Raw genomic sequence first — 27,871 nt, 5'->3', positions numbered from 1 at the left:
ATCACTTGCCACCTTTACCTGGTCCCTCACCAGACTGAGTGAGGTGTGGGCAGAAACGGTTTTATTTCTGCACATCCAGAGCCTGACACAATGCCAGTCTTAGCAGACGTCCTCGGTAAACATCACTGCAGAAGTGAGCGAAGGGAAGACTTGAGTCCTGGTGCCAGCGACCCAAGGGCTCAGACAATGAGTTTTGATTCTCATTAACCTCTAACCATTGATAGTTCCGTCCCCCTGTTTGTTTTTTTAAAACATATAATGTATTATTTATTTCAGGGGTACAGGTCTCTGATTCACCAGTCTTACACAATTCACTACTGGATATTTACCCCAAAGATACAAATGTAGTGATCCGAAGGGGCACATGCACCATCCTCCTGTTATAAATACCCAATGGCTGCTCGATCCTCAGTGCTCATTACTGTTAGTAATTCTCTACAGCATATTACATGATCCAAGCTCTTTCATATCTACTAGCCCACTTGAGCTTCTCAGCAATCTGGTGAAATAGGTTAGACCAGATATTGTTTTAATCATTTTAACAGCTGAGAAGATGAGTCACAGATATTAAATGGCTTTTCACGGTTACAGATTTCTGTAAAAATTATTTATTTCGTGTCTCCCCTGTGCAAGGCACTGTGATAGACACAATTGAAGACATGATCCTTGTCCTTCAGAAACCTATATTCTAGGAAAATCAAAACTTATCCTCCAAATAAACCACAGTATAAAGAGTGTATAATAAATCCAACCTTGAGTGCATCAGTCTATTAAGGCGCTAGGACTTTGGTGGACAGAGGAATCAGGGTAGCTAGGGGGGACATCATTGTGGCAGGTGCAAAAATCACATGAAGACTGGCTAGCTAATGCCCTCTGGGCAAACATAGCCCTAAATGCCAAGCTCACCTCTCTGGATTTCTGCCTTCTAGATTTTGGTTTGCTAATCCCTCACAGTTCTATTTGATTTTTGATATTATAGAGAAAAAAATTTTTTAAACATTTTTTCAGATTGTTTCAGTAGTTTTCAGAAGGAAGGTTAGCCCAGAGTAGCTGGACTGCCTCTACTAGAAGCAGAAGTCCGATATGGGGTCTGGATAGAGATAAAGGTCACAATTTTCGAGCAGTGGAGGGACGTGAGTAGAGAAATGAATCAGGAAGTGGGGTATGGGGTTGTTTGAGGGAGCAGTTGCAGGGGCCACTAGAAGGGTGACAACAGAAGAAAAGGGATTCCTTTTATTGGTGTCCTTCCCTTGCTCCAGCCAACATAAAGAATGAAAGAGGGGCGCCTGGGTGGCTCAGTCGTTAAGCGTCTGCCTTCGGCTCAGGTCGTGATCCCAGGGTCCTGAGATCGAGCCCTGCATCAGGCTCCCTGCTCAGCGGGGAGCCTGCTTCTCCCTCTCCCACTCCCCCTGCTTGTGTTCCCTCTCTCACTGTGTCTCTCTCTGTCAAATAAATAAAATCTTTAAAAAAAAAAAAAAAGAATGAAAGAGTTTATTGGGTTAATTCTCATATTGGTCCTTCTAAGCCTACTTAAACCCATGGGATTTCAAAAACAGGCAGCATTGTCTGACTTACTTAATTGCTTCCTTTTTGGGGAGCCATCAATTCCAACTGCCACCTCTGTCCAGAGGAAAGGGAAGCCTAAGCCACAGACAGACTCACCCCAGTCCAGGAGCAGCGAACCATTGTCGCTGCTCTCCAGGGGCCACCTCGAGGGGCCTGGCCAGGCAGTGGGCGAGCTCAGGGACTGGAGCCTGCACCAGCCCCAGGCACAAGACCAGTCAAGGTGTGGGGCTCTGTGTGTGGGCCTCTGGCTGCCCGCCTTCCCTGGCTATAGGCGCTGAGCCCTCACTGAGGGAAGGGCCCAGAAAACCTTCAAGAAGCCGGCCCTGACATTGCTGTCTTATGTGAGAGAAAGAAACCACTATTTGTTCAAGCTATTGTGGTGAGGTTTTCTATCCTTTGCAAATGAAACCCCCTTAACTGAGATAGGGAGATTTCAAATGCCAGGGCCCCACATCAGAGTAAAATCATCTCCGGCATTAGAGTGAAAACACAATCAAACAGCAAACGTTTATTGAACCTTCTGTGAGCCCAGCCCTGAGCTAGTTGGCTCTGTGGCAATATCACCAAGGTAGCAGGCCTTGAAGGCCCTCACACCTAACTGAGCGATATAATTAATACAAACGATATCTCATTATCAAATATTAGAAAAGTCTTTAAGATAATAGTTTTTGACATCTTTTTTCCCTCCATGGTACCCTCCCGACAAAACACCAGACAGAAACTCAGTGTATAAAACATACAATCTGCTTCTTTTAAAGAGAATGGGTACCTAGAAACCTACCCAATTGGCCCCTCTGTATCTTCTGTGATGGATGGTTGGAAATTTCCGACCTAGCACTGCATTGGATTTGAGAGTTGAGGAAGCTGGGTCTCCCTGGCGGATGAAAGCAGCTCGTTCTTGGAGAGGCGATAGGCTTGCCACGGTGCCTGAATGAAATCTTCAGCTCCGGGACCATCGTCAGGACTGTCTTCTTGCAGAGATCAGAGGTGGGTGGGGGAGAAGGTTTCATGTCGAATGGCCTTGCAGCAGCAAGATCTGGCATGGGAGCCCAAAGGAAAGGGGAATCCAAATGAGCCGAAGCAGCTAAAGCAAGCTTCATGGAGAAGGACCTGAGTAAGGTTATGAAATATGGATAAAGTCAAAATGGATCGGTGGTTCCATTGCCCCCCATCAGATATCTGGCAATGTCTCAACACATTTTTGGATGTCACAATTCAGGAGGGGCCGTGGCAGCTAGTGGGTAGGGGCCAGGGATGCTGCTAAAAGTTTTACAATGCACAGAACAGTCACCACAACAAAGAAATCCCCATCCCCAAATGCCAACTGTGCTGAGGCTGGGAACGCCTGGAATAGATGGGGAGAAGGGGAGAGCGGGTCAGGCAAGGGGTGGTGTGAGCCAACGCACAGAGGCAGAATGGGCTATAAGGGACTTGAAAACAGAGACCACCCTCTTCTCTGTACCCCCTCTTCTCTGTACCCCCAGCACACGTCAATAGCTCCCAGATGAGTAATTAGTGGTTGGATAAATGAATGAACGCTGGCCATCCTTGAATTCTCCTTGGCTCTTTGGCATAAAAGGCCTCTGCTCAGAATAAAGAAAGAAGTCAGCTTGGTTGATATTTTTTTCCCAGATCTCTCCTGCCCCACTTTTTCCTCATCCTAAATGTTTCCAATAGGTTGCTCTCTTACTTACTCACTCATCCTTCTCAACTTACGTACACTCTTACACCCAGCCTGCTCTCAACACTCACCCAACCTGCTATCTGGTGGCCTCCTGCAGGGTCTCAGGAGCTGGAGAAGGTGCCAGGCCTCACCCCCACTGAGCAGGCAACTGCGGGTGCTGGAAAACTGGGGGTCCTTTTGTATTCATCCGCTCTCCGACCTCCCACCTGTCCCACCTATAAGTTCGCCCGGTACCAGCATGTCCCCAGGATGGACCCTCAGACCCCAGAGAGTCCCACCCTCTTCTGGAAGGCTCTCTCGAGTAACTGATAGGTGCCTTAGGAGCCCAGATCCACTATACATCTTTTTATGCATATCCTGATGGGAGACATGTCCTTGAACTCTCATTGCTTCCCAGACCTCAATACCATCCATTTTATTTCTGCCAAGAGCAGCTCGCTGGTGGAACTGCTCAGGACAACAAACAAAGGCAGGGGCGAGCCCAGGGCTGCAAGCCATCTGGTTCTTGGCCAACAACGTGTCCAAGAGACAACAAAGGATTAAACAACCGTCAGAACAGCCAAAGCCAGGACACTGTCTGTGGCTGCCTCCATCCTGCTGCCCTCTTTTCTGTCCCTGTCCCAGCCCCCTCCTTTTTCAGGCCCACTGTTCTCTCTCTCTCTCTCTCTTTCTCTCTCCTTTACTCCGTATCAAAACACTTTCACAATATTTGCTATCAGTCACTGACCTCTCACTCTACTATAGATCCAAGTCTCCTCTTATCTCAGGTTCTAGAAGAAAAAGAGAAAAGGTTTGACCTCCACAAAATTCCTTTCAGGCTCTGGGACGCAAGAGGGGGTGGGATTTTGCACGGGGTTTATGCTGGGCTGTGGGCGACTCCTCCCTGGGATTCCTGAGATAACCGAGCACCATCACCTCCTTCCGAGAAGCCCAGCCTGCGCCTCTCAGATCAACTTATCCCCGTCCCTCAGACGAGCACGATCAGGTCCAAAAGGCTCACCAGGTAGCTTGTTCGGGGCCACATGACTGAGTCAGTGCCGAAGACCGTGTTCAAATCCAGATGTGCTCCCCCGCAAGGGCCGCGGCCATAACGCTGGTCCGCGAGAGGACAGGAAGTGGCAGCAAAGAGCAGAGAAGGACGTGCACACATGGAAATGTGCTCCCATGCAGAATGCTGGCGTTTCCATGAAGATCAGTGGACACAAGCGCGCTCGTGCTAGAAACATGCACAGCTGGATGGGAGGCCTGGAAATTCCTCCCCGAACACTTACCATAAACCCAGATGCAGCAGGCCCCGGGGACGGGGAGCAGGGACGGGCCTGCACCAGAAGTCCTGCTCTGCCTCCATCAGAGCCCCTGAGAAAGCATTGCCTGGCCTCTCTGACAATTTAAAGCTAGAAAAGAGAAGCAGTGACAAGAGAAAGTGGTGTGGCTTCTCAGGACTTACATCAGAGCAAAAAGAAAGAACTGCCCAAAGCCATGAGAGGAACAAAATCCTTGGGAGGCAGTGATTTCTCTCCTCCTGTTGAAGCTGGATTTTAAAATAGCGTGGATACATAGATATGTATGGAATACACAAGAAGACCACCTATAGAAATATTAATATTTATCTCTGGATGCAGGGATGACATTGTTTTATTATTTTACATTCCTTTATTTTATAGTTTTTCTCCTTTGACCACTTCTGGATTTTCATTTTCTTTATCATAAATACCTCTTACTTTTATAATTCTATATATGAAAATAAAGAAGACCTGTACCCTATTTATGTTTTGAAGTTAATGATAATATTCCAGAAAAATGGAAGGAGGAGCTTTAAAAGTGTAGAGTGAAATTCTATGAGGAGTGTAAAAATATCCAAAGTCCAGAATGAACAGGATTTAGGAAAACAGCTAAGGATTCCAAATGGTTGAGTAAAGTTATGCTCAGAGAATGCAGAAAAGCAAGAAAAGGGCAAGCTGGCGCCTGGAAAAGGGGCCGTAATGTTAAAGCAAGAACAGAAAGAAAGCAGGACTCATCAACACCTCTTCTCGAACATCTTCACCAGAGAAGGTTATCCTCAAGTTGGAAAAGGCCAAGTAGACACACAGAATGCAAGCTTAACATGATCTGTTAATGAGGATTCTCGAATGCAGGTGACTGAATTCATCTGAGCTGATCGAGAGGAGGGAGGGGACTTTGGAGAAGAGGGTGGCTGGCGCCACTATGGGGAGGGCTGGTGCTATCCCAGCATGGGAAGAACTATGGGACAAAGGTCTCCGGCCTGGAAGGCCAGAAGGAGGCCTCGGGGCAACCAGGACTTGTGGGTCTCACTACTTTCACTCTCCCTGCTTTGTCCTTTCCCTCACTTCTCCTCCCTCGTGATCTCTGTCTTCTCTGCTTGTCTCCTTAGCTTCACTCTGCAGAGACAGCCCGCTCCAGCCAGGGGAGATAGCTATCAGTCAGACCTCCCCTCCCCACACCCAGCAGCCTCAGGACAAGAGTCCTCTCTCCCCTGGTGTCTGTAGACCAGTCCTGGGCTCTGGCTATCCTTCAGGCCTAGCAGCTGAAACCAATCACTGTCGCCAAGACCGGGGGTTCCACAGTCAGCCAGGCCCAAGTCATGAGCCCAGGCCTGTGGCCAGGTACGGGGACCGCTATCCCCAGCACCAACAAACAGTCTACAGCCACAACATAAGAGAAAAGAAACAGAAAGCTCCTACCTACTCCACCTGAGATTCTGTCTGGGCTCAAATGTTTTGCGCTCTATTATTTTAAAATAAATGTCCAAATTGTCATTGGGGTCACCAACAATAATCCTTGATAAATTGTAGAAAATAGCACACATTGTAAAAGGTGTCATATGTTTTCTTAAGGGAGACAAGTGGTGCTTCGAAAGACCCTCTGGGAAGTCCCCAACATGGAGCCTGAGTCCCCCTGACGGGTCCATGCAAAGCCCTTCTCCTTCTGCAGGGAAGCAAATTTGGATTAATGGTTGTCATTGTCTATTGTTCTTAAGCAAGGTCCACCAAGGCCATTGCACCCTTTCCAGAAAATCAGTTGCGTGTCCAGTGAGGGAGGAGAACACGAAGCACCTGCAGACCTACCACTCAATGTGCCTTTTGTTTAGAAACCATGCTGGGTTTATTGGTACAAATAAATTGATAGAAAACTTGTCTATCAGTGTTCCAAATAAAAGTAAAAGAAGGTTGTGTTTGGATGTCATCTTGGGCTCTTAATTTCTGCCCCGAGGGACATAATAAAAGAATTCAAAACATTCTTACCCCTGCCCCCAGGAACACTTAGTCAAGGGACAATGCTGGCCTAGGGTCAGGCCTTGGACAAGCCATTGCCCTTTGCCTCACTGTGGAGAGTGGCTCTTTTTACACCTAAGGGCATTCTGATTCCTGGCTGCCCCCTTGGAGCTGGGAAGGGACCAGGCAGCAACCTCAGGCATTATAACTTACAGGGGGTAAAAGGAAATGAAACTCCTTGACCCACCTCAGACCCTTGGGTTCTCAAAATTCCCATTCATTACAACCAAAGAATTGAAAAAGAACTTGGGGCGCCTGGGTGGCTCAGTTGGTTAAGCGACTGCCTTCGGCTCAGGTCATGATCCTGGAGTCCTGGGATCGAGTCCCGCATCGGGCTCCCTGCTCAGCAGGGGGTCTGCTTCTCCCTCTGACCCTCTTCCCTCTTGTGCTGTCTCTCACTCTCTCTCTCAAATAAATAAAATCTTTAAAAAAAAAAAAAGAAAGAAAAGAAAAAGAACTTGCCTGGGAGCACAGCCCGGACTCTGGCTAACAGAATAATTCCAGACACTACAGAACTTTTAGTTTCATTTGCATGCCTATAAAATCATAGAATGGTATGTTGCTTGAGATTCATGATCCAACACCTCTTTACTAGAATGCCACACTCGGGGAGAAAGCATTGTTGCTGTTGGACACAGGCCCAGATAGCACTGAGGTGCCCTGGTTCTCATTTGCAAGAGTTCCTTGTGAGTACATGTCTCTCAGGAACCCGGAGAAAGGAAGACAGATTAGCAGAGCGGGCATTAGGCAATCTGGATGCTCTGCTCAATTCCTGCCATCTAACAAGTCCTTTGCTCATACCCGTGCATGTCAGCCACCGTGCTAGGCTTGGGGGGCGTGTAAAGATGAAAGACAATCCAGTGTACAAAGCTATTTCACAGATAGAATGATGGACCAAACAAACGAGAAAAAATTAAATGTAAAGTCTTGCATTTCAGTTGCAAAAATTCAAATCATACAATTACGTAGAAGAGAGGGCGCCTTCTCCAGGCTTCCTTCAAGACGAAGGAATAACCTATTGGTGACATTTCAAGATGTAAACAGCTGTGAAAGCACTTATAGCATCATAATATACATCTAGAAATGATTACAACATAATTTACAGCAGGATGGGGTAATGGGAAGATGGCACATGCATTGAGGTGACAAGGTTCATAGGAAAAAGAACGAAATCTTAGAAAAAATCAAGTAGCATTTTAAGCATGCTATGTAGAGATGTGGACAGAAAGAATGAAATAATCAGTTAAAAGTGGAAAGTGGTTGGCTCGGAGGAGTAGGAAAATAGATGGGGTGGGCTGGACAAGAAAGGACTGCTGTATTCTTGTAAAAAGCCTTGCATAACTAGCTACCCTTGAAGATTATGTACATGCTTTAAAATCGATCAAGTTTGTCAATTTTTTACCTTGATAAAAATTTCAACCAAATAAAAAATATTTTTGAAATATAATGTAAAATAGATATTCGCAGCATAGTCCTTTGAACTGTAAAATATCCCCTAAACAAACAATAGTGAAGCAATTTCGGAAGGGAAAATATTTATAATGCAGATGGTACAAAGTTAATACTTAAAACACTTTTAAGTATTAACTGCCGGTACACATGTGGTAAGAAAAAGGCAATCATTGCAAAGGAACATGGACAAATCAAACTAGAAAAAAATCCAGAGTTGCAAGTTCAGATAGCCTGCAAACATGGTAAGATGCTCAAATTCACTAGCCGGCATGGAAATAAATGTTACGTAGCAACAAAATATCACTTTATGCCCTTCTGAAGGGCAAAAAAATGAAAAGCTGTAACTCCTGTTGCTGGTGTGGATGCAGACAAACTGTCCTATGTTGCCAGTGGAAATATAAAATACCACAATCATTTGGGATGCCTGGGTGGTTCAGTTGGTTAAGGCTCCAGTCATGATCCCAGGGTCCTGAGATCAAGTCCCGCATCAGGCTCCCTGCTCAGCAGGGCGCCTGCTTCTCCCTCTGCCTGCTGCTCCCCCTGCTTGTGCTCTCTCTATATATGTCTGACAAATAAATAAATTAAATATTTTTTTAAAAAATATCACAACCATTTTAGACAGCCATCTAATGTTATCACTAAAATTCCGAATGCGTATGACATTTGACCTCGCAATCCCCCTGCTGGAAATCCATCCTACAGAAATAAAATCACTAGTACATATGTGTGAGAGCATTTGGGGCAGCAGGGCTTATAGTGAGGAAAAAAATGGAAACAAATGGAATAACCATTAATGGGGGAATACAACCACATCATGAATATTATGCTACTATTTAACAGAATAAATTAGACATATAACAGGTGGCTTAAAGGGGTCTCAGGGAAGCATGGTTGGATAAAAAAAGCAAGTACAATCAGGAGGTCCTAAGTGGTTTCATTTTAATAAACGAATCACCAAATATTGCTGTACATGTAATATTTGGGTCCACATCACATACAGGATAGGCACACATATCTGTACATGCACGTATATGTAAGCATTCGAGAACATGAAGAACTAGGGCAGGAGGGACAGTAGTTGTGACCTTGGCTCACCTGGCTGGGGCAGGACATGATGTAGAAGGAGAAATGGAGGGAAGGGAGAATGAAGAGTAAACCAAAAAAAGAAAAAACTGCGCACAGATGAGCATATGCATAATCATATTTTTTTCAGCTATTAAATTTGTGTTTGCAGGAGGTTACATGTCCAAGGATATTAAATTAAGACTGGTTCTTTTCCCCCCAAGACAGTAGAGAGCAGCTGCACCACCTCTACTCAGGCAAATGAGGTCCCTGGTCCCCTGCAGCCTGGACCTTGGATTTGGGACAGAAGCAGCAGCTTTGGAAAGTCTCCATCCACCTGCATTAAAATTATGACAAGATTTGGCAAATCAAAAACCATGATGCGCTACCACTTTACGCCTATTAGAATGGCTATTGTCCAAAAGACAAGAGATATCCAGACTTGGCGAGGATGCAAAGAAAAGGGAATCCCTGTGCACTGTTGGTGGGAATGTAGAATTTTCTAGAATGTAGATCCTATAAAAAACAGGATGGAGTTTTCTCAAAAAATTAAAAATAGAACTACCATATGATCCAGCAATTCCACTTCTGGGTACATATCCAAAGGAAAGAAAATCTCTATGTGGAAGAGGTACCTACCCCCATGTTCATTGCAGCATTTTTCCCAATAGCCCGGGAGCACCTGGGTGCCTCAGTCAGTCAGGCGTCTGACTCTTGGTTTTGGCTCAGGTCATGATCTCAGTGTCGTGAGAGTGAGCCCTGTGTTGGGCTCCACGCTCCTCACAGAGTCTGCTTGAGATTCTCTCCCTCTGTCCCTCACCCCACTCTCTCTCTCTCTCTAAAATAAATTAAACAAATCTATTCCCAATAACCCAACACATAGCAACAACCTAAGTGTCCATCAACAAATGAATGGATAAAGAAAATGTGATTTCTATATAAAGAAAAATGTGATATGGAGAAATAGCTATAATGGAATATTATTCAGCCATAAAAAAGGAACTCCTGCCTTTGCAACAACATGAATGAAATTTGAGGGCTTTATGCTAAGTGAAATGAGTCAGACAAAGAATGACAAAGACCGTGTGATCTCACTTACATGTGGAATCTAAAAAAACAAACTCAGGGGCGCCCGGGTGGCTCAATCGTTAAGCGTCTGCCTTCGACTCAGGTCATGATCCCAGGGTCCTGGGATCGAGCCCCACATTGGGCTCCCTGCACAGTAGGGAGCCTGCTTCTCCCTCTCCCACTCCCCCCTGCTTGTGTTCCCTCTCTCGCTGTGTCTCTCTCTGTCAAATAAATAAATAAAATCTTTAAAAAAATAAATAAATAAAAAATAAAAAAACAAACTCAGAAACAGAAAGAATATTGGTGGTTGCCAGTGGAGGTGCCAATAGGGTGAAGGTGGTCGAAGGGTCCAAGCTTGCAGTTATGAGTAAATTCTAAGGATGTAATGTACAGCATGGTGACTATAGTTAACAATATACTATACTGTATAATTGAAAGTTGCTAGGAGAGTAGATTTGAAAAATTCTCAGCACCAAAAAAAAAAAAAATTGTAACTATGTATAGTGATGGATGTGTTAATAACCTTATTGTGGGGGCATCTGGGTGGCTCAGTCGGTTAAGCGTCTGCCTTCAGCTCAGGTCATGATCTCCCGGTCCTGAGATCAAGCCCTGTGTCAGGTTTCCGGCTCAGCAGGGAGTGTGCTTCTCCCTCTCTGTTTCTCTGCCCCTCCCTACTACTTGTTCTCTCTCTCAAATAAATAAATAAAACCTTAAAAAAAAAAAAAACTAACCTTATTGTGATCATCATTTTGCAATACATACATATACCAAATCACTACCTTGTACACCTTAAACTTACGCAATATGTCAATTATATCTCAGAGCTGGAAGATAAAAATGAATTATAAGATCTGTCCTTCCAGGGACACAGCCTTGAGCAGACAGCCCTCAGGCACCAGTCGGCATCGATCTCAGTGGCAGATGACCCAGGTGGTGAGGCCAAAACCACAACCAAAACCAAAACCAGAGCAACCCCACCTCACACTCACCCCTGACTCCCAAGCCCTTAGGAAGCCCAGCTTAGCACTTAGTCTCAGTGCTCTGCCCCCTTCCTTGACCCCCTGTGATGTGCAGCAGCGGCTAGACAATCTGGGTCTACACCTCTCTCTCTGTCTCTCACTCATGTGCCCTTGGAAGGATTCTTTCTCTTCTCTGAGCCCCTGTTTCTTCATCTATAAAATGGGAATGTCACTATCTCTCAGCGTTGCTGTGAGGATTAGATTATATACACGGAGCACTCAGAACAAAGTTGGCCTTCGCCAAGGAATTATTGGTTCTCTAGTGACAGTTAATACTGTAATTATTTGGGGGACAGGCTCGGGGGACTGGCCATGATGGGGATCAGCGTGCATAACTTTCCTTGCGATCAAAGCAACATAAAGGTTTTTCTAGCTTGCAAGTGGCCTTTCCAAATAACCTGGATGCCCACCCAGTGCTGGTAGGAATGTGAACTGATACAGACTTTGAGAAAGTCCTGAGGTGGAATATAGGAACTGACTTAAGAATAGGCCTGAGGCGCATAATGGGCCTGAAGGACTGGAGGCTGGGAAAAGCTCAGCCTGCCCAGGATTAAGGGAAACCAGTCCTTCTGGCCATCGCATTCCTGGAATCTGTCCTAAAGGCTTGTGCACCAACAGGTTATTTTCAGATTCATTTACAGTAACTTAAAAGTGGAAACACCTTGCATGACTAAAAAAATAGGCCCATTGTTAAGTAAAATAGGCATATCCTTTGGACAGGACGTCATGCAGCCATTTTAAATGATGCTTACAGAATTCTCATATCATAGGACTAATCCTACTGGTATAGGGTTAAGTTGTAAAAGGAGTGGAGAACAGAGTTTGTGCTCTTGGATCTCATATATAAAGAACTGATGCAAAAGGGAGGGGACTGGAAGGGAACATGCCAATGTTGCCAGTGGGTGATACACCTATGGGTGATTTCCTACAATCTCTTATCATTTTTGGTATTATTCAAAATGTCTACAACGTGCATGCAGCACCATGATGGCTGGGGAGGAACAGCCAAAAAGTAAAAATAAAAACAAAAGCTGGTGAGATCGTTCACTGAGCACGGTGGTCATTGGAGGTCCCATCTCTTGAGAAACATGTAGGCCAGGTCACCCTCTGATCTTGGAGCTTTACCCTCCTCCACTACACTTTCGACCTGGGGGAAAGATCTGTCCCTTCTACCGGCTGGCTCAGGAACCAGGACCTCTGACATCCCAGAGCAAGGAGATCTGGGGCTGAGGACAGGTGGGGTTGCAAGCTGAAACCAGACACCTTCACAGCCACCACCTGAGCCCCCTGCTCTGATCAGGGAAAGCCTCTGAGAAGGGCCAGTGCTGACAGCTCTTGGGAAGGAGGGGAAATTGGTTGTGGGGAAATCAGAAAAATTTGTAAAGAGAGAGTGAATAGATGGCAAAGCATCCTCCTTCTACTTTTTTAAGTTTGATGGAAAGCGCTGGTGAGCACAAACTTGATAGTTAATAAACTAGAGATGCAAGCAGAGGACCTTTCCAAATTGGGGGGGGGCAGAGAAAAGGGGTCGCTGAGCTGAGTAGAATCCACAACACAGAACTGATGACATTGGCCCTCCACCCCCTCCACCATCCCCTTCCGTTTTCTCCCCTCCTTCAACCCCTCCCTCTCCCCTTCTCCCACTGTTTTAAGCCACCTGGAGTCCCACCCCCCTGGAGGGACAAGCTAGTGAGAAGAACTGCATGTTTCCTCCCCAAGGTTGGAAGCGGGGGCTCAGCCCAGTGAGGGGAAGCCCAGTTGGTGGTTTTTCAGGTGGGACCCCAAGGGAGGATTTGGCCCCCTTTGCCCTCCTAAGCTCTCCTGGGAGGTGAGGGCAGAGCCCACTGCAGAGAGAGTTGCACTTCCTCACGTGAGATTCTCTGGGTCCTGCCCACTCCCACCCTCAGCTCTAGGGTGGACCTGGAGGAAAGGTAAATAGGGAGGGTGATGATGCCTTTGGCCTCTGGCATGTCACCCTCCAGCGTCCACTCTCTCCTGCCTCAACCGTTCCTGTCTTGGCTCCCATTCCCATAATCTCCCCTCTGGTGAGGGCTGACTTAAGAATAGGGGAGATTCATGGCACCAGAAGGGTCCTTTAAGCACATCTAATCCTTGGCCATAGTTTTATAGAGGAGAAAAGGGAAATTACTTTATGGAGCCCTTCCAACAGCCCCAAAGCTCCTAAGTCACAGAAGACCAAAGCTATGACAAATGCTGGCACCAATCTGTGAGACTCAGGTCCTTCCTAACTACCCCCAAACACCCAACCCCCACCTCGGTGCTCACAGAAAGGAGGAAAGGGTGACTAAACAGGGCCCAGTTGTGCCTATGGCCTCTGACTTCTCCCCATGGTCCCCCGAACACCTCGCTCACCTTCCACCCCGAGCAGTGCTCTGCGTGACTGAATGACTTCATACAAATTGCATTTATTTGCTTGTTTCTAATCACTTCCTAGGATCTCATGCCTTCTAGATGGTAAATAAAAGGGAACAGAAGATGGTAAATAAAAGGGAACAGAAGATGCCTCCTAATGACCTGGAAAATCAAGTTCATACCTTTCCCAAATCAGAATCAATTTGTTCTAAATCTAGTCAAGTCAGAGCCAACCATTAGCAGAAGACCCACCCACTTGGTCTTTCCCCCTGTCTCTGAAGGCAGAGTGAGTCATCCTCAAACCTGGCTTAATCTGAGATGAGTCAGTATCTCCTGTTTGCCTACATGGTCATTACTTTCTCTTCAGAAAAAAAAAAAAAAGGGCCCTTATCTACAGATGGACAAGCACTGACAAAAATTATCCTTCAAAAAACATCACCAGTCTTATACAGTGTCTAAAACCCCACTGTTTCAGACGCTTCTCAGGGCAAGGATCCTTTCTAGAATATTTGATGAAACCAGATCAGCATTTTATTAAGTCACAATCAGTATATCTCAGTGGTGAAGAATCCAGTTTCTGGGCTGAGTTCCACTCTGGTATGGATGAGTAAGCTTGTACTGTACCAACCTTCCTGAAGATAACAACTATCAGCTCTGGACCAAAAAAAAAAAAACCCAAAAAACAGAAACACCTGAAAGCTGAAGGTCCTGGAGAGTACACAAGAGCTACAGACTGTAGAGGGAGGGTGATACTTGGAAGAAGGAAACAGTATGAGATGAGTACCCTGATTCTATGACTCTCAGCCTGGGGGCAAGCTGCAGTCAGTGTCCTGAGGGGTAACTAAGACTGATAGAGACCCCACAGTCTTTTTGGCCTGAAGAACCAGAACCAGGGGCAACCAGAATTTGGGAGTTACCACAGCTGCTGGAAAGTAAGGTGGAATCTAGGAAAGGAGAGGGACAGAGAGAAAAAGTCTCAAATTTCAGGTGTAGACTCTGCTCAGATTTCTGCCTGACCCCTAGTCACCTGTATGCAGGACAGACTTTAGGCAGCCCAGCTAGGGATAAGACAGCTGAACTGAGATTTGAGGTGTCACCCTTAAAACAGAGTTTGCAGTTTGAGCCCAACCAAGTTAATTATTTGCTAAAGCAAAAATTCAAACCTTCTTGAAGGAATTCAGCAGATCCAGACTGTACAACATAATTATCACACTATCTGGAATACAATCCAAAAATCCCTTGACATATGAAGAAAATGTGACCCATGCCAAAGATGAAAGACATTCAACAAAAACCAAGCTCAAGATAATGCAGATGTTGAAATGGGCAGAAAATGATTTTAGAGCAGCAATTTTGACTATGCTAAATGATGTAAAGGAACATGATGAGATAATGATGAAAAGATAATGCTCGCAGATAAATAAAAGCTACCATAAAAAAGAATCAAATGGAAAGTCTGTAACTGAAAAATGCACTATCTAAAATTTTAAAGAATTAATTGGATGGGCTTAACAGAATGGAGAAAACAGAGGAAAGAGTCAGTGAATCTAAAGAGAGATCAGTATAAAACATCCAACCTGAAGAATACAGAGAAAAACAATAGGGCCCATAGGATAATATTGAAAGGTCTAACATACATGCAATTGGAATCCTAGAAGGAAAAGAGAGATGAACAGGATAGAAAAAAATATTTGAAGACATAATGACCAAAAAATCCCCAAACTTGGGGAAAGAAATATATTTACACACCTGAGAAGCTTGGCAAGCCTTAAGCAGGTTAAATAAAAGAAAACCATGCCTGGGCACATTAGAGTCAAACTTCTGAAAACCAGTGGTAGGGAGACCATCTTGAAAGGGTGCAGAGAAAAACAACATTTTACAAAGAAGGCAACAGTGATTCAAAAAACTGGTTTCAGAAATGATGGAGGCCAGAAGACAGTAGATCAACATCTTGGAGGGCTGAAAGAAAGAAAAAAAAAATATCTAGCCCAGAATTCTATATCCAGGAAAAAAAATATTTATCAAGTCTGAAGGCAAAATAAAGATTTTTCAGATAAAAGAAAACTAAAAGAATTTGTCACCAGCAGATCTGCGCTACAGAAATGCTAAAGGAAATTCTTCAGGCTGTCTAAGAGAAATGAGACCAAATGAAGATATGAATTTTAGGAAGGAATGAAGGGCAACCAAAATGATAAATATCTGGTAAATATAAAAGACTGGTTTTTCCATCTTAATTTCCTTCAAACACATAGGACTATTCAAAACAAAAATTGTAACACTGCCTTGTATTTATAACATAGGTACATGTCAGATGTCATATAAAGGAAATGTTCTATGTCAGATCTATATTCCACTGGGGGGTGATCAGTGGACCTATATGGTTGCAAGGGTTCTATATTTATGTGAAGTAGGACAATATTTAATTAGGCTGTGAAAGTTAAGACAGTATATCGTGATTATTAGAGAGCCACAGAGGTGGGGGATGCAATGAAATATAGCAAAACTACCAACATGGAAATTAAAATGGAATTCTAAAAAATGTTCAAATAATAATTTTTAAGAGGCAGCTGGTTTCCCCCAGAGTGCATGATCCAAAAGAGAGAGTGAGAAGGAAGCCACAATGAGTTTTAAGATTCAGTTTCAGAAGTCATGATATCACTTTTGCCATATTCTACTCATTAGATACAAGTCACTAAGTCCAGCCACAGAGGAATTAGGCTTCACCCTTTGAGGGGAGGAGTATACTCCTGGACATATATTAAAATCATCTCAACTCCCCAGATGCAATTGCCTTTAATTTTCTTCTGAGTCTTTCCAGAAATTATCTACACATACAAAAGCTGATAGTCCTTTCTCCTTAACATAGCTAAAATCTCACTATCTGTATACATTATTCTACACCTTGCTCTTTCTGTTTAATACTATATCTTAAGAATCCTCCTAAGTCAGCACATAGAGATCTATCCCGTCCATTAAATAGATTCAAAGCATCCAATCGTAGGATGTCTACAGTACTTCATCAGCCCCTGCTGATGGTCATATAGGTTGTTTACTATAACAAAATAATGCTGCAAGGAAGATTCTAGTATGTATATTTTTGCCAGCTTAGGCAAAAAATAAAGTTCTTGGAGTAGAATTTCTGGAAGAGAGGATATACACATTTGCAATCCTGATTATGTCAATTCACCTTCCAAAAAAGATGACTGGTTGATACATTCGTCTGTGTTACTGAGAGCCCATCTCCCTACCCTCGGTAATGCAAGGTTTTAATGTAGCTTTAAAATGTTGCCCACCTGATAGGTCCAACAAGGTATTTCATTGTGGAGTTGATTTGCTGTTTTAAAATCAGCATTAAGTTTATCAGCCATTTTCATTTCTTTTCTATGAAATATCCTATACCTTATTAATGTGTGAAACAAAGGAAGCGTGTCTTTATCTATCATATATGCTGCAAATGTTTTCCCTCACTTTGTCATTTGCCTTGTGCCTTTTACTCCCCATACAAAATGTTTAAGTTTTGAACTAGTCAAGTTTAAAGTGAATTTCTTACAAGATCAAAAGTATCAACATTTCGTTTTATGATTTCTGGGGGTTTTTTTCCCCCAAAGTTAGAAAGATCTCCACTTCGTGTTCATTTTAAAAGTCATTCATGCCCTTGGGGTGCCTGGGTGGCTCAGTCGGTTAAGCGTCTGCCTTCAGCTCGGGTCCTGATCTCAGGGTCCTGGGATCAAGTCCCGCAGGGAACCTGCTTCTCCCTCTCCCTCTGCCTGGGCTCCCCCTGCTTGTGCTCTCTCTCCCTCCCTGTCAAATAAAGTAAATATCTTTAAAAGTCATTCATGCCTTCTACTAGCACTTTTATGGTTTCAACATTTACCTTCAGGTAATTGTACCATCTAGAATATAGATTAAAAAGTAAGGACAATATCTAGCTTTATTTTTTTTATCCAAAGGACTAACTGGTTTTCCCAGCATCACTTATTAAAGAATCCATTTCTCTCCAGTGATCTGAAATGCCATTTTCTTAGATGTGCTATGTTCCCTCTGTTTTGCAGACTGCTTATGAACTCTGCTTTGTTTCATCGACCAACAACTCCTCTCTGAGGAAGGGCAGCTTTGAAGCACAGAGAGGAGAAAGGTCTGGATCTTTGGAGCTCGTAGCCAGGGAAGCAGCACAGCTGTGGGGCGCAAGGGGTGCTGTCTGAGCAGCTTGGGAGGGAGAGCGGGAGGAGGGTGAGGATTTGGGGAGTACTGAGCACGCAGTAAAGAGATCGATGTCTAAATGACATAAATTACATAATGATATTTTTAAAAGCAATTGCACTGCTTCCCAAAGCAACTGAAATCATGAGCAATTGTCCAGATCCTCAGAGGACCTGCTTTTATGAACAAAAGATGAGTTTGCTAATTAGCTAGCCAAACATTTCTAAAGTTCTTGCAATCATTTTGACCTCTGATAGGTATCTATTTTCTGCTACTGTCTCCCATCTGACTCTTGAACTCATACTGGTTTTTATCAGAATCTGAATCCGTGCATATTCCAAACAAGGGGGGCCGCAAAATAATAAGATGATCCTGCCCCTTTCTGAAGATTAATGGCATTCTTACTATGAGCAGGCACCAGCCGTGTTGAAGCTCGCCCTGTTGTCCTCACTGCAGCACCACGAGGAGGCCACCATTACCCATGCTTTACGGAGAAAATAATTCTTGCCCAAAGTCACACTGTAGTGAGTGGCGAAGCTAGAAGTCAGCGCAGCGCCATCTGATGCAGAAGGGTGGCCTTGCCGGGAGGCCACATGACCTTTCCCGTGTGATCTATAGCGTAGAGGGGCATGTGACACAGAGAGGTTTTTAAAATTGGGGTTCCCAGGGAAGAGGAAATGGAAAGAAGACTAGGAAAGCAACAACCAGCCCCATCTTCATTCAGAACTAGCAAGAGGACGTGGCCTCATTTACGCCGGTAGAGAATGACTTAGGAAACCCTGAGCCGTCAGTCCTTTTCCCTAAGTGGTGTGAGTTGCTGCCCCACTGGCCTGCCCTCAGCCCCAGACTCCTCCTGCCGTGTCTCAGGGGAATGCCATTCTCTCTGGGAGCCTCTCAGCAGAGATCTGATTTGACCTCCTTGGCTTCCTGGCCACCCGAACCTTGCAGACGGCCCTGTCCGTGAATTGGGGCGTTATTTTACCTGGACATGGAATCAGCAGGTGCAAAGAGAAAATCCTATCAGCCTGTAACCCTGTGGCCTCCAACTGGAAATTCCTGTAGGTTCCTTCTGCCGTTCTTCCTTGCTGCTACATTTCCACTCACGGCCCCTCCTGAGGTTTACACCCTAGTTCCACTGACCTAGGCCGGCTTGGGCGGGGTTCACCAGATTAAACCCGATTAAGAGTGTCAGGTGACAGAGAAGGGCCCAAAGTACCCCAGAAACAATCCTGGTTTCATGTTCCAATCCTTCCTTCTCCCAAGTATTCATACAGGGTGACCACATACAGTTGTGCAGGTTGTATACTGCACAACATTACTGAGCATATAAATCACAATGGCCCCTGATTCGTACTCTCCGTGTTTCCTCAACTACAAGGACGCTGGCATCAATTTACAGCTCATCCTCAAAAGCTTGTACACATACACCCCAATCCTCTCAGATCCTCCCAACAAAACTGAAGCAAAGGAACTCAAAAGGAAAGGGCAATATTCTGCCTTCGATAACTGGGAAGATGAACGCCTTCTCCCGCCCTCCACTCTCCCCCACCACCCCAGTATTCATACGTAGATCCATAAAACCTTTGAGAGATTCTGCCAAGACATGCATAGTGCGGGCTGTTTCTAGAAGAGTGACCACATGTCTGATTGGCCCAGGACAGTCACAGTTTATGACTATTGTATTGTGGTCCCAACAGTCCAGCACCTGTCCCAGATAAACGTGTCCTGGTTTGGATAGTAAATTATAGTCACCCTACTGAAAAGCCACAAATGGGCCAGTCCAGAGAGACTGGGGAAGGGCGGCATCAGCTTATTGACCAATAACACAAACACAAAGAGTCATTTGATGGAGCACCCACTATGTATATATATACATCCATGTCGACATGCCGGTGTTACATGCATGTATGTATGTATATGGTTTTTATATACAAATGCATACATGTAACACGTGTGTATATCCATACACATATGTAGCTACTATCTATTGAGTGTTGGACACCCCTCAACCTGCTGGCCTTTGTACTAAGAGCCCTATGGGCTCTGGATCTATCTGCATATACACTTTAAAACCAAGATTTTATGGGGCGCCTGGGTGGCTCAGTTGGTTAAGCGACTGCCTTCGGCTCAGGTCATGACCCTGGAGTCCCGGGATCGAGTCCCACATTGGGCTCCCTGCTCAGCAGGGAGTCTGCTTCTCCCTCTGACACGACCCCCCCATGCTCTCTCTCTATCTCATTGTCTCTCTCAAATAAATAAATAAAATCTTTAAAAAAAGAAAAGATTTTATTCTGACACTTCCAATTCCAATCCAGTGTAATAAGGGTCATGCTAGCCTTTCCCCTTTCCTTACCTGTAGCTTTTTTCTCCAGCAGAGAGAAATCTGGCTCATTACCTACATCATATCTGCTTGTCTGTTCAACGCTCAGGTACACATACATAGTTTCAGAACCTCTAGCTCTATCCTTATGAGAAACAAATTTACTAACTACAGTACAGTGATTATGTGCGGTGTTTTGTCTTAACCTGGGCATTCAGTCAAAACACTGTTTTCCAAAGAAACTTAGGCTAGTTCTGTATTCTCTCCTGTGGGCTAAGTTACTCTTTTGTAATACATTCAGGTGTTTTATCTTTTGTATTCCATTTGGGGTTCTCCCCATATCCTGGTTAATCTCTTTAAATTACATATGTAAAATTCATCCTTTGTGGTATAGAATTCTGTGCGTTTGCCCTTGTAATTGGACAAATAGAATCACATGTTCACTCCCCCAAGGCATGATATGAGACAGTTCCATCGCCCCCAAATTCCCTGCTGCAGCTCCATTGTAGTCAACCCCTTCGCCAGCCCCTACCCGGGTAAGTAACCCTGATCTGTTTTCTGTCCCTTTGATTTTGTCTCTTCCATGAACGGAATTATACCATACGTACCCTTTTGAGCCTGTCTTCTTTCACCAAGCAAAATGCATTTAGTTTATCCATGCTGTTGTGTAAATCAGTGGTTTCTTCCTTGCTGTCCCTGGGTAGCACTCTGCTGTATGCACGTATGACAGGTTGTCACTCCCTGTGAATGACATGTAGCTGTTTCTAGTTTAGGGTGAGTATGAATACACAAGCTATAAACATTCTCACACGGACTTTTTGAAAACAAATTTTTATTTCACCGGGTAGATACGTAGGAGTGGATTGCAGGGCTGCATGGTAAGAACTTCTTAACTTCTCTAACTTTGTAAGAAACCGACAGACTGTCTGCTAAAGTGCATAGTACCGTTTTGCATTCCCACCAGCAGTTCGTGCCGGGTCAGTTGTCCTGGGCTCTTCAGCACACTTATTGTCAGTATCCTTTATTTTTGCCATTCTAATGGGTGTGGAGCAGTATCTCATTGTAAATTTAATTTGCATTTCCTTAATGACTAATGACTTTGAGTGTGTTTTCATGAGCTTATTGGCCATCTGTAGCTCTTCTTTGGTGAAGTGTCTGTTCGAATCTACTGATTTTTTTTTTAATTATTCTTTTCTTATTGTTAGTTTTTGAGAGTTCTTTGTATATTCTACACAGATCCTCTGTCAGAGATGTGATTTGCAGATATTTTCTCCCAGTCTGTGGCTTGTCTTTTCATTCTCTTAACAATGTCTTTTGGAGAGTCAATGTTTTTAATTTTAACAAAATCCAGTTTATCATTTTTTTAAAGTAGTACTCTTTGCCTAACCTAAGCTTACAAAGATTTCTTCCCTGTTTTCCCGTAGAAATTTTATAGTTTTACATTTTACCTTTTGGTCTATACTATATTTTTGGTTAATTTTTGTATAAGGTGTGAGTTATGGGTCAAGGTCCTTTTTTTATATTTATCTATCTATCTATTTATTTATTTTGGTAGAGGGACATGCAATTGTTCCAAAACCATTTGTTGAAGAGATTGTCCTCTCTCCATCGAATTGCCTTTGGACTTTTATCAAAAATCAGTTGGCTGCATTGGTATTTCTGGACTTTCAGTTCTGTCTCATTGATCTTTGTGGCTCTCATCCCACCAATACCACATTATCTTAGTTTCTGCACCTTTATCATGGTTCTTGAAATCATATTAACAACAGTCCTCCCGGGGCGCCTGGGTGGCTCAGTCGTTAAGCGTCTGCCTTCGGCTCAGGTCATGATCCCAGGGTCCTGGGATCGAGTCCCGCATCGGGCTCCCTGCTCAGTGGGAAGCCTGCTTCTCCCTCTCCCACTCCCCCCGCTTGTGCTCTCTCTCTCACTATGTCTCTCTCTGTCAGATAAATAAATAAAATCTTAAAAAAAAAACAGTCCTCCCAATATATTCTTTTTTTCCGAAAAACAATTCTGGTTCTTCTAGTTCCTTTGTCTTTCCATATAAATTTTAGAATCTGCTTGTAGAAAAAAAAAAAAACAGCTTATTGATATTTTGATTGAGATTTTTGAATGTAGAGATGAACTTGCGGAGAATTGACCTCTTAAACTGAGATTTTCCGAGTTCATGTATCCAACACAGTATAACCCGCTGGTTACACAGATAATTGAAGGATAAATGAGAAAATAGGAGATTCTGAGCAGCCCAAGTATTAGTAACTAGAGGAAGCAGCTACCCCTCCCAGGGCTGGGGGGGAAGGGGGAGGTAAGGTTACTGAGGTTTAGGAGCTCAGAGGAAGGGGCCCTGCACAGCTGGTGGCCAGCTCGATGAAGGGGGCGACGGAATGCTCAGATGATAGGGTGGGAGGGGGACAGACATGCCTGGCTGGTGCTGTAGCCCTGAGGGGACTCAGCAGGCTTCCACTGTCAAAAGAACTCAGAGCCTGGACCCAGAACTCTCATCAGGTGCTGGAACCATGCTAACGGGAACTGGAAGCCCAGCTCCCAGCTCCCAGTCTCTCTCTAGTGCCTTCCGCTGGCCAGCAAGCGTGTCTGAGAAATGTGGTTTGCAAAGTGCCAGCCTCAGCATCTGCAGCAGGGTATAGAAACAGAGGCTTGGGGCTGAGAGCCAAGTCATCAATCACAGCACACTCAGTTACACTGAAAACCACTACTGGAAGCTGTTCTTCCATACATCTGAGCGTGTCCAGCACAGTACCGCGGGCATGATACAGGTTCAAAATTTTTTGAATCTGAGCTATTTAAAGTACTGTTAATTCAGGAGTGAAAGGTGATATTACTACAGACCTCACAGACATTAAAAAGACATTAAGGGGGGACGCCTGGGTGGCTCAGTCAGTTGAGCATCTGCCTTCGGCTCAGGTCATGATCCTAGGGTCCTGGGATCGAGCCCCACATCGGGCTCCCTGCTCAGCGGGAATCCTGCTTCTCCCTCTCCCTCTACTGCTCCCCCTGCTTGTGCTCTCTCTGTCTCTCTCTCTCTCTGTCAAATAAATAAATAAAATCTTAAAAAAAAAAAAAAAGACAGTAAGGGAATATTATGAACAATTCTGTGCCCATAAATTCAACAACTTGGATGAAATGGACCATTTCCTTGAAATACATGACCTACCAAAACTTACTCTAGAAGAAATAGATAATCTGAATAGTACTCTATCAAAAAGATTAAATTCATAGTTTTAAACCTTCCAACCAACAGAAAACTCTAGGCACAGATGATTTGGTTTAAGTGGGGAATCCTACCAAATATTTCATGAGGATGTCATACCAATTCATAATCTCTTTCAGAAAACAGAAGAGGAGGACACATTTCCTGACTCATTTTATGAGGCCAGCATTACTCTGATGCCAAAACCAGACACAGACATTGCAAGAAACAAAAACCGCAGATCAGTAGCCCTCACGGACATAAACAATCCTCAACAGAATGTTAGCAAATTGAACCCAGAAATATGTAAAAGGGATACTACATCACAACCAAGTGTGGTTTATCTCAGGAACACAAGGCAGGTTCAATTAGGAAAGATCAATGTAATTCACTAAAGAGGAAAAATCTCATAATTATCTCAATAAAAGCAGAAAAAGTTTTTGAGAAAATCCAACACTAACTCATGCTAACAACTCTCAGCAAGCCAGGAGTAGAAGGAAAAGCCTCCTTAACCTGATAAAGAGTATCTGTAAAACCCTGGCCTAACCATGGACTGGCATCTCTTCCCTATGGCTCCTTCTTGCAATGGGAGGACACACTGGCCCCTCTGAAAAGTCTTTTCTTATTGAGAATATATTACCAAAAAGCTAAAAAGGAACTATATTTCATTCATTTTTTCACATTTTCACGTTTCTGAATTCTGGATACATGTTACAGTCAATGGCATCTTACAATTATAAAAAGGTAGAAAGGTTTTTTTTTTTCTCCTCTCTCTCTCAGTGCTATATAAAATAAGGGTGCATCCTTCAATGACATCTTAGAGTTTATGGAGTCGATTCTTTTCCAAAGGTTAGTTTTCTTGAGTTCTAGCGAGCATTTGTGGCAGAGACGGGTAACTACCCAGCAACACCTGTTCCCTTCTTCCATGGTCGTAAATTGTAACTTGGCCACAAGACCGCCCTGCTAGTGACCTCACTTCCAGGGCTCCTTGCAGTGGGTGTGGTTCTATGACTAAGTTTGGGCCCTTGGGATGGGAGTGGATGTGATGTATACAACTTTGGGATCATGGATAACCAAAAACAGAAGCCAACTGACTTAAAGTTTCTGTCTTTCCCCTTGATCAAGCCTGATTCCCACCTTTGGCCTTAAAAGGCATTAATAGTGCCACAGGGGAAGGGGGTGAGGGTGTAACGGTATGGAGGAACCTGGATCCCAGAATGACCAGGAGAAGCAAGCCACCTGCCAAGATAAACAGCTCACCTTGGGACTGACATATGGGAGAGAAATCACCTTCTATTTTTTTTTTATCTATTGTGTTTGAGAGCCGAGCTCTCTCTCTGTCTCTGTCTTTCTCTCTAACGGATTAGCCTTTATCCCTAAAATATTTCCCTCTAGCCACGGATTGGCTCATCTTTGCCAGCCCCCCTTCCTGGCCACTTTTCTGTCCAACTTTCTGATGACCTCCTTGCAACAGCTACGAAGTTTCTGCCCCTGCAGTAGATATTTTTACCTGGCATTTTGATGTTCTGAGCATGTTGACATGTTTGCCTGGATTGATTTGCTTACTAATTTTACTATTTCCCTTTTATGCCACTTGGTAATGTAACCATTGTCAATGATAACTACGTTTTGGAGATAATTATCCTTCCATGAATAATCACCACTTCAAAATCTGTATGCCACAGTGAGACAGATTCATCAAAATGAAAACCCATGCTGGGGGCACCTGGGTGGCTCTGATTTTGATTTTGGCTCAGGTCTCAGGGTTGTGAGATGGAGCCCCACCATGAGCCCCGCCTCTGCCCGCCCCCCTCTGGTGCACACTCTCTCCCTCTAAAAAAAAACCCAAAAAACCCCAAAAAAACAAAAACCTATATTGGCACACTAAAAATGCAGGAGGGAAAAGAGGGAAGGAAGGGAAGAAAGAAGGAGGGAGGGAGAAAGGTGGGGGAGGGAGGGGAGGAGGAAGGGAAGGCAGGCAGCATAAGAACAGCAGGTTTTCCAAAGGGACCAGCAGCCATGGGAAAAGGTCCCTCATCTTCCTCGTGTACTTCTCTGTTTCTTGTCCTGGAAAATCATCCCAGTGGTTCCCCGGTTGGTTTTCCACATGACTAAACCCCACGGGCCTTATCGCATCATACCCAGGCCACCTGACTGCCTCTCGCCAGTTCCTCCCGTGCCTGGAGCCCGGTCGGGGCACAGACCCGGGCACACCGCCCATCCCCTCACCTGCCTTCACCCACAGCCTCGCCAGAGAGGCCTCTCCCTGATGGCCTAGCCGAGCGCGGGGCCAGCCTGGGGTCTCCGGACGCTCACAACATGGAATGGTCCGTCGGACTCCTGGCCTGCCTAGTGGGCCTCCTCCCGATGGGTGAGTCTCCCACTATCCTCTCTGGCCTATGCTCAGAACAGAATAGATGCTCACACGACCTCAGGTACAGTCTTCTCGCCTGGCGCCGGGGGCAACCGGCTTCACCCAGAGCCTCCAGACCTGCGGAGGAGGAAAGAGGGAAGCCGCAGTGACAGAAGTCAGAAGTTCAAGCCCGGGTTTTGCCTTGGGTTTCCCGGGACTTTGGGCAATCCTCTGACTTCTCTGGGCCTCAGTGGCCCCACCTGTAGAAAGGCCACCTGCTCACCGCTGCTGTGAGGATCCAAGGAAGATAATGGGCAAGCTCCGGGGAGGACAGTCCAGGCTCTGAGGGACTTCGGGTGTTGCCGTCATCCGAGTGCCTTATGTCTTGATGGGCACAGCCCAGAGGGGAAGGGAGGAGGCGCATGGTTGTTTGGGGTAAGAGTGGGCTTGATTTCCCATGGGGAATGGGGCAAGTAAGAGAGGGCACCCTGAGCACCCAGCGGGACTCCCAAGGGGTGAATGGGAACTCTTTGCAGCAGCTTAAGTAACAACATCATTGGTCACTCAGCTCAGTGACTTAGGGTTGCTGGGAATGGTGTTTTGGTTACGGACCATCTGCATGAGAATTTTGGTGGGGAGAGGGGCATTCATCTAAAGGCAGATCCTTTGGTTCTATCAAGCGGCAGGGCTCAGGAGTCCTCATGTTCTACCATCTTCTCAGGTCATTTTTTTTTTTAAGATTTATTTATTTATTTTAGGGGGGGTGGGGACAGAGAAACTCAAGCAGCCTCTGTGCTGAGTGCACTCAATCTCATGACCCTGAGATCAGATCTGAGCCAAAACCAAAAGTAGGACGCCTAACTGACCGCACCACCCAGGCGCCCTCTCTTGGGTCAGTCTGATACACGAGGTAGTTGAAGGCAATCGGGATAACTGACAAAGGCCATCCTCTGAGCCCTGGTCCCTCCTGAGACTCTGCCCCTAGACTCGGAATCGGTGCCTCCACGGGCAGGGCCACGGGCCGTCATGCGCCGCACGGTGACATCATGGTGTTCTGAGTTAGTCAATAGCCCCTGTCTGGGGTCCTGTCTCCATGACTGGACTGTCAACTCCCACCCTTAGCTCCTCTTCCTTCCTCTTGAACATTCAAAAGAGGCAGCGTCCAGTTCAGGTCTGGTTTGGATAATTCTAGCAACCACCCACAGATAGCTCTTACAAGTGCTGGGCCCTTTAATTAGAACCCACGTAAGCCTCGAAGCCGTCTGAAAAAGGAACTACTCTATTCCCTTTTCACGGATGAGGCGCGGAGGGGCCCAGTGAGTGGTGTGGGTGGATGTGTGGCTCTCGACTGGGCCCCCACCGGCCCCCACCCCGTGCTGCCCCCCGTCCCACCACCCAGCCCAGTGGTGGGGGCGAAGCGGGTGGGGGCTGGAGGAGGTGACCCCACCCAGACCGGGGGCTGATAAGAGAGCGGTTCAGACGTGAGTGTTGATGTCACACACACCTGTGAATCCTGGCTCTGCTATTTACCAGCTGTGTGGCCCTGGGCAGGTTGCCTAACTTCTCGGAACGTCGGTAAAGTGGGGACCCGGCACCTCGTGGGGTGTTGTGAAGGATAATTAGACCCTGGTTAAAAGCCCGCCAGCTCAGTCCTGGTGCTCACTGATCGTGCCATAAACGGCAGGGAAATCTTGCTGAAGCCACGTAACCTCGAGAGAGGCGAGGCTGGGGTGGGAGGTGGTTTGGGTTTCTTTTTCTCCTGTTGAGGGTCAGCTGCTATGAATCAGTCAAAGGCAAAAAGACTTAGAGGAGGCCTGAGCAGTCACGTGTCCAAGAACAAAACCCAAACCACACAAGCACTCCAGCTGTGGCTCGAGAGGAGATTTCCCCAGGGAGGCTGAGGCACTGCTTCATGGCTACAGCCGAGAGGCCCGTGAACTAGGGTGAGGGGACCCCGCTTTCTGAAACCCCTCTGGAGACGTTCACCTATGAGCCCCTCCATGAGGCAGCAGGCCTGGACAGGAGGACCAGGCTGGGTTTGGCTGCAATGCAGGAGCCCCGGGGCTTCCTGAGCAGGGTGCCGCAGTCCCAGGCTCGTCCCCAACCACATCTCTGAGCAGAGGGCCAGGGCAGGCCCTTGGCAAAAGCGAAGTGGGAGGAATTTGCCCAGGAAACCCCCTTCTACCTCCTGTGCCCTTCTCCTTCATACTGACGCCACCCAGGCCCAGCACCCAGTGCCCTGGGGCAGCCCCGAATCTCCCAGGGGCTCACGC

General features: G+C 45.5%; 1 protein-coding gene and 1 long non-coding RNA gene across 4 annotated transcripts in view; one reads left to right on the top strand and one right to left on the bottom strand.

Annotated features, from left to right (window-relative positions):
- Positions 1 to 2,042: 2,042 nt before the first annotated feature.
- LOC115943830 (uncharacterized) overlaps positions 2,043 to 27,871 on the bottom strand; it is a 27,773-nt gene continuing 1,944 nt past the window's right edge. The window contains exons 2-5 of one of the 3 annotated variants that reach the window (XR_014139623.1): positions 20,646 to 20,778; positions 4,522 to 4,644; positions 3,978 to 4,020; positions 2,043 to 3,149 (exon numbers count right to left, since the gene is read on the bottom strand). This is a non-coding gene — a long non-coding RNA (uncharacterized LOC115943830). Of the gene's footprint in view, positions 4,645 to 20,645; positions 20,779 to 27,871 lie in introns of all 3 variants that reach the window. The other 2 variants (XR_014139622.1, XR_014139621.1) reach the window with 2 other exon arrangements.
- Positions 25,565 to 27,871, top strand: part of SIGLEC15 (sialic acid binding Ig like lectin 15) — a 14,525-nt gene continuing 12,218 nt past the window's right edge. Inside the window, exon 1 of the mRNA XM_081801322.1 lies at positions 25,565 to 25,616. Coding sequence (XP_081657448.1) covers positions 25,565 to 25,616 — 52 coding nt within the window. The remainder of the gene's footprint in view (positions 25,617 to 27,871) is intronic.

This window comes from Leptonychotes weddellii, chromosome 13 (assembly GCF_054177405.1).
Source record: "Leptonychotes weddellii isolate Sample4059 chromosome 13, ASM5417740v2, whole genome shotgun sequence".
Taxonomy (NCBI): Eukaryota; Metazoa; Chordata; class Mammalia; order Carnivora; family Phocidae; genus Leptonychotes; species Leptonychotes weddellii.
Note: the sequence above shows the minus strand (reverse complement) of the source record. Positions and strands in the feature narration are given on the sequence as shown.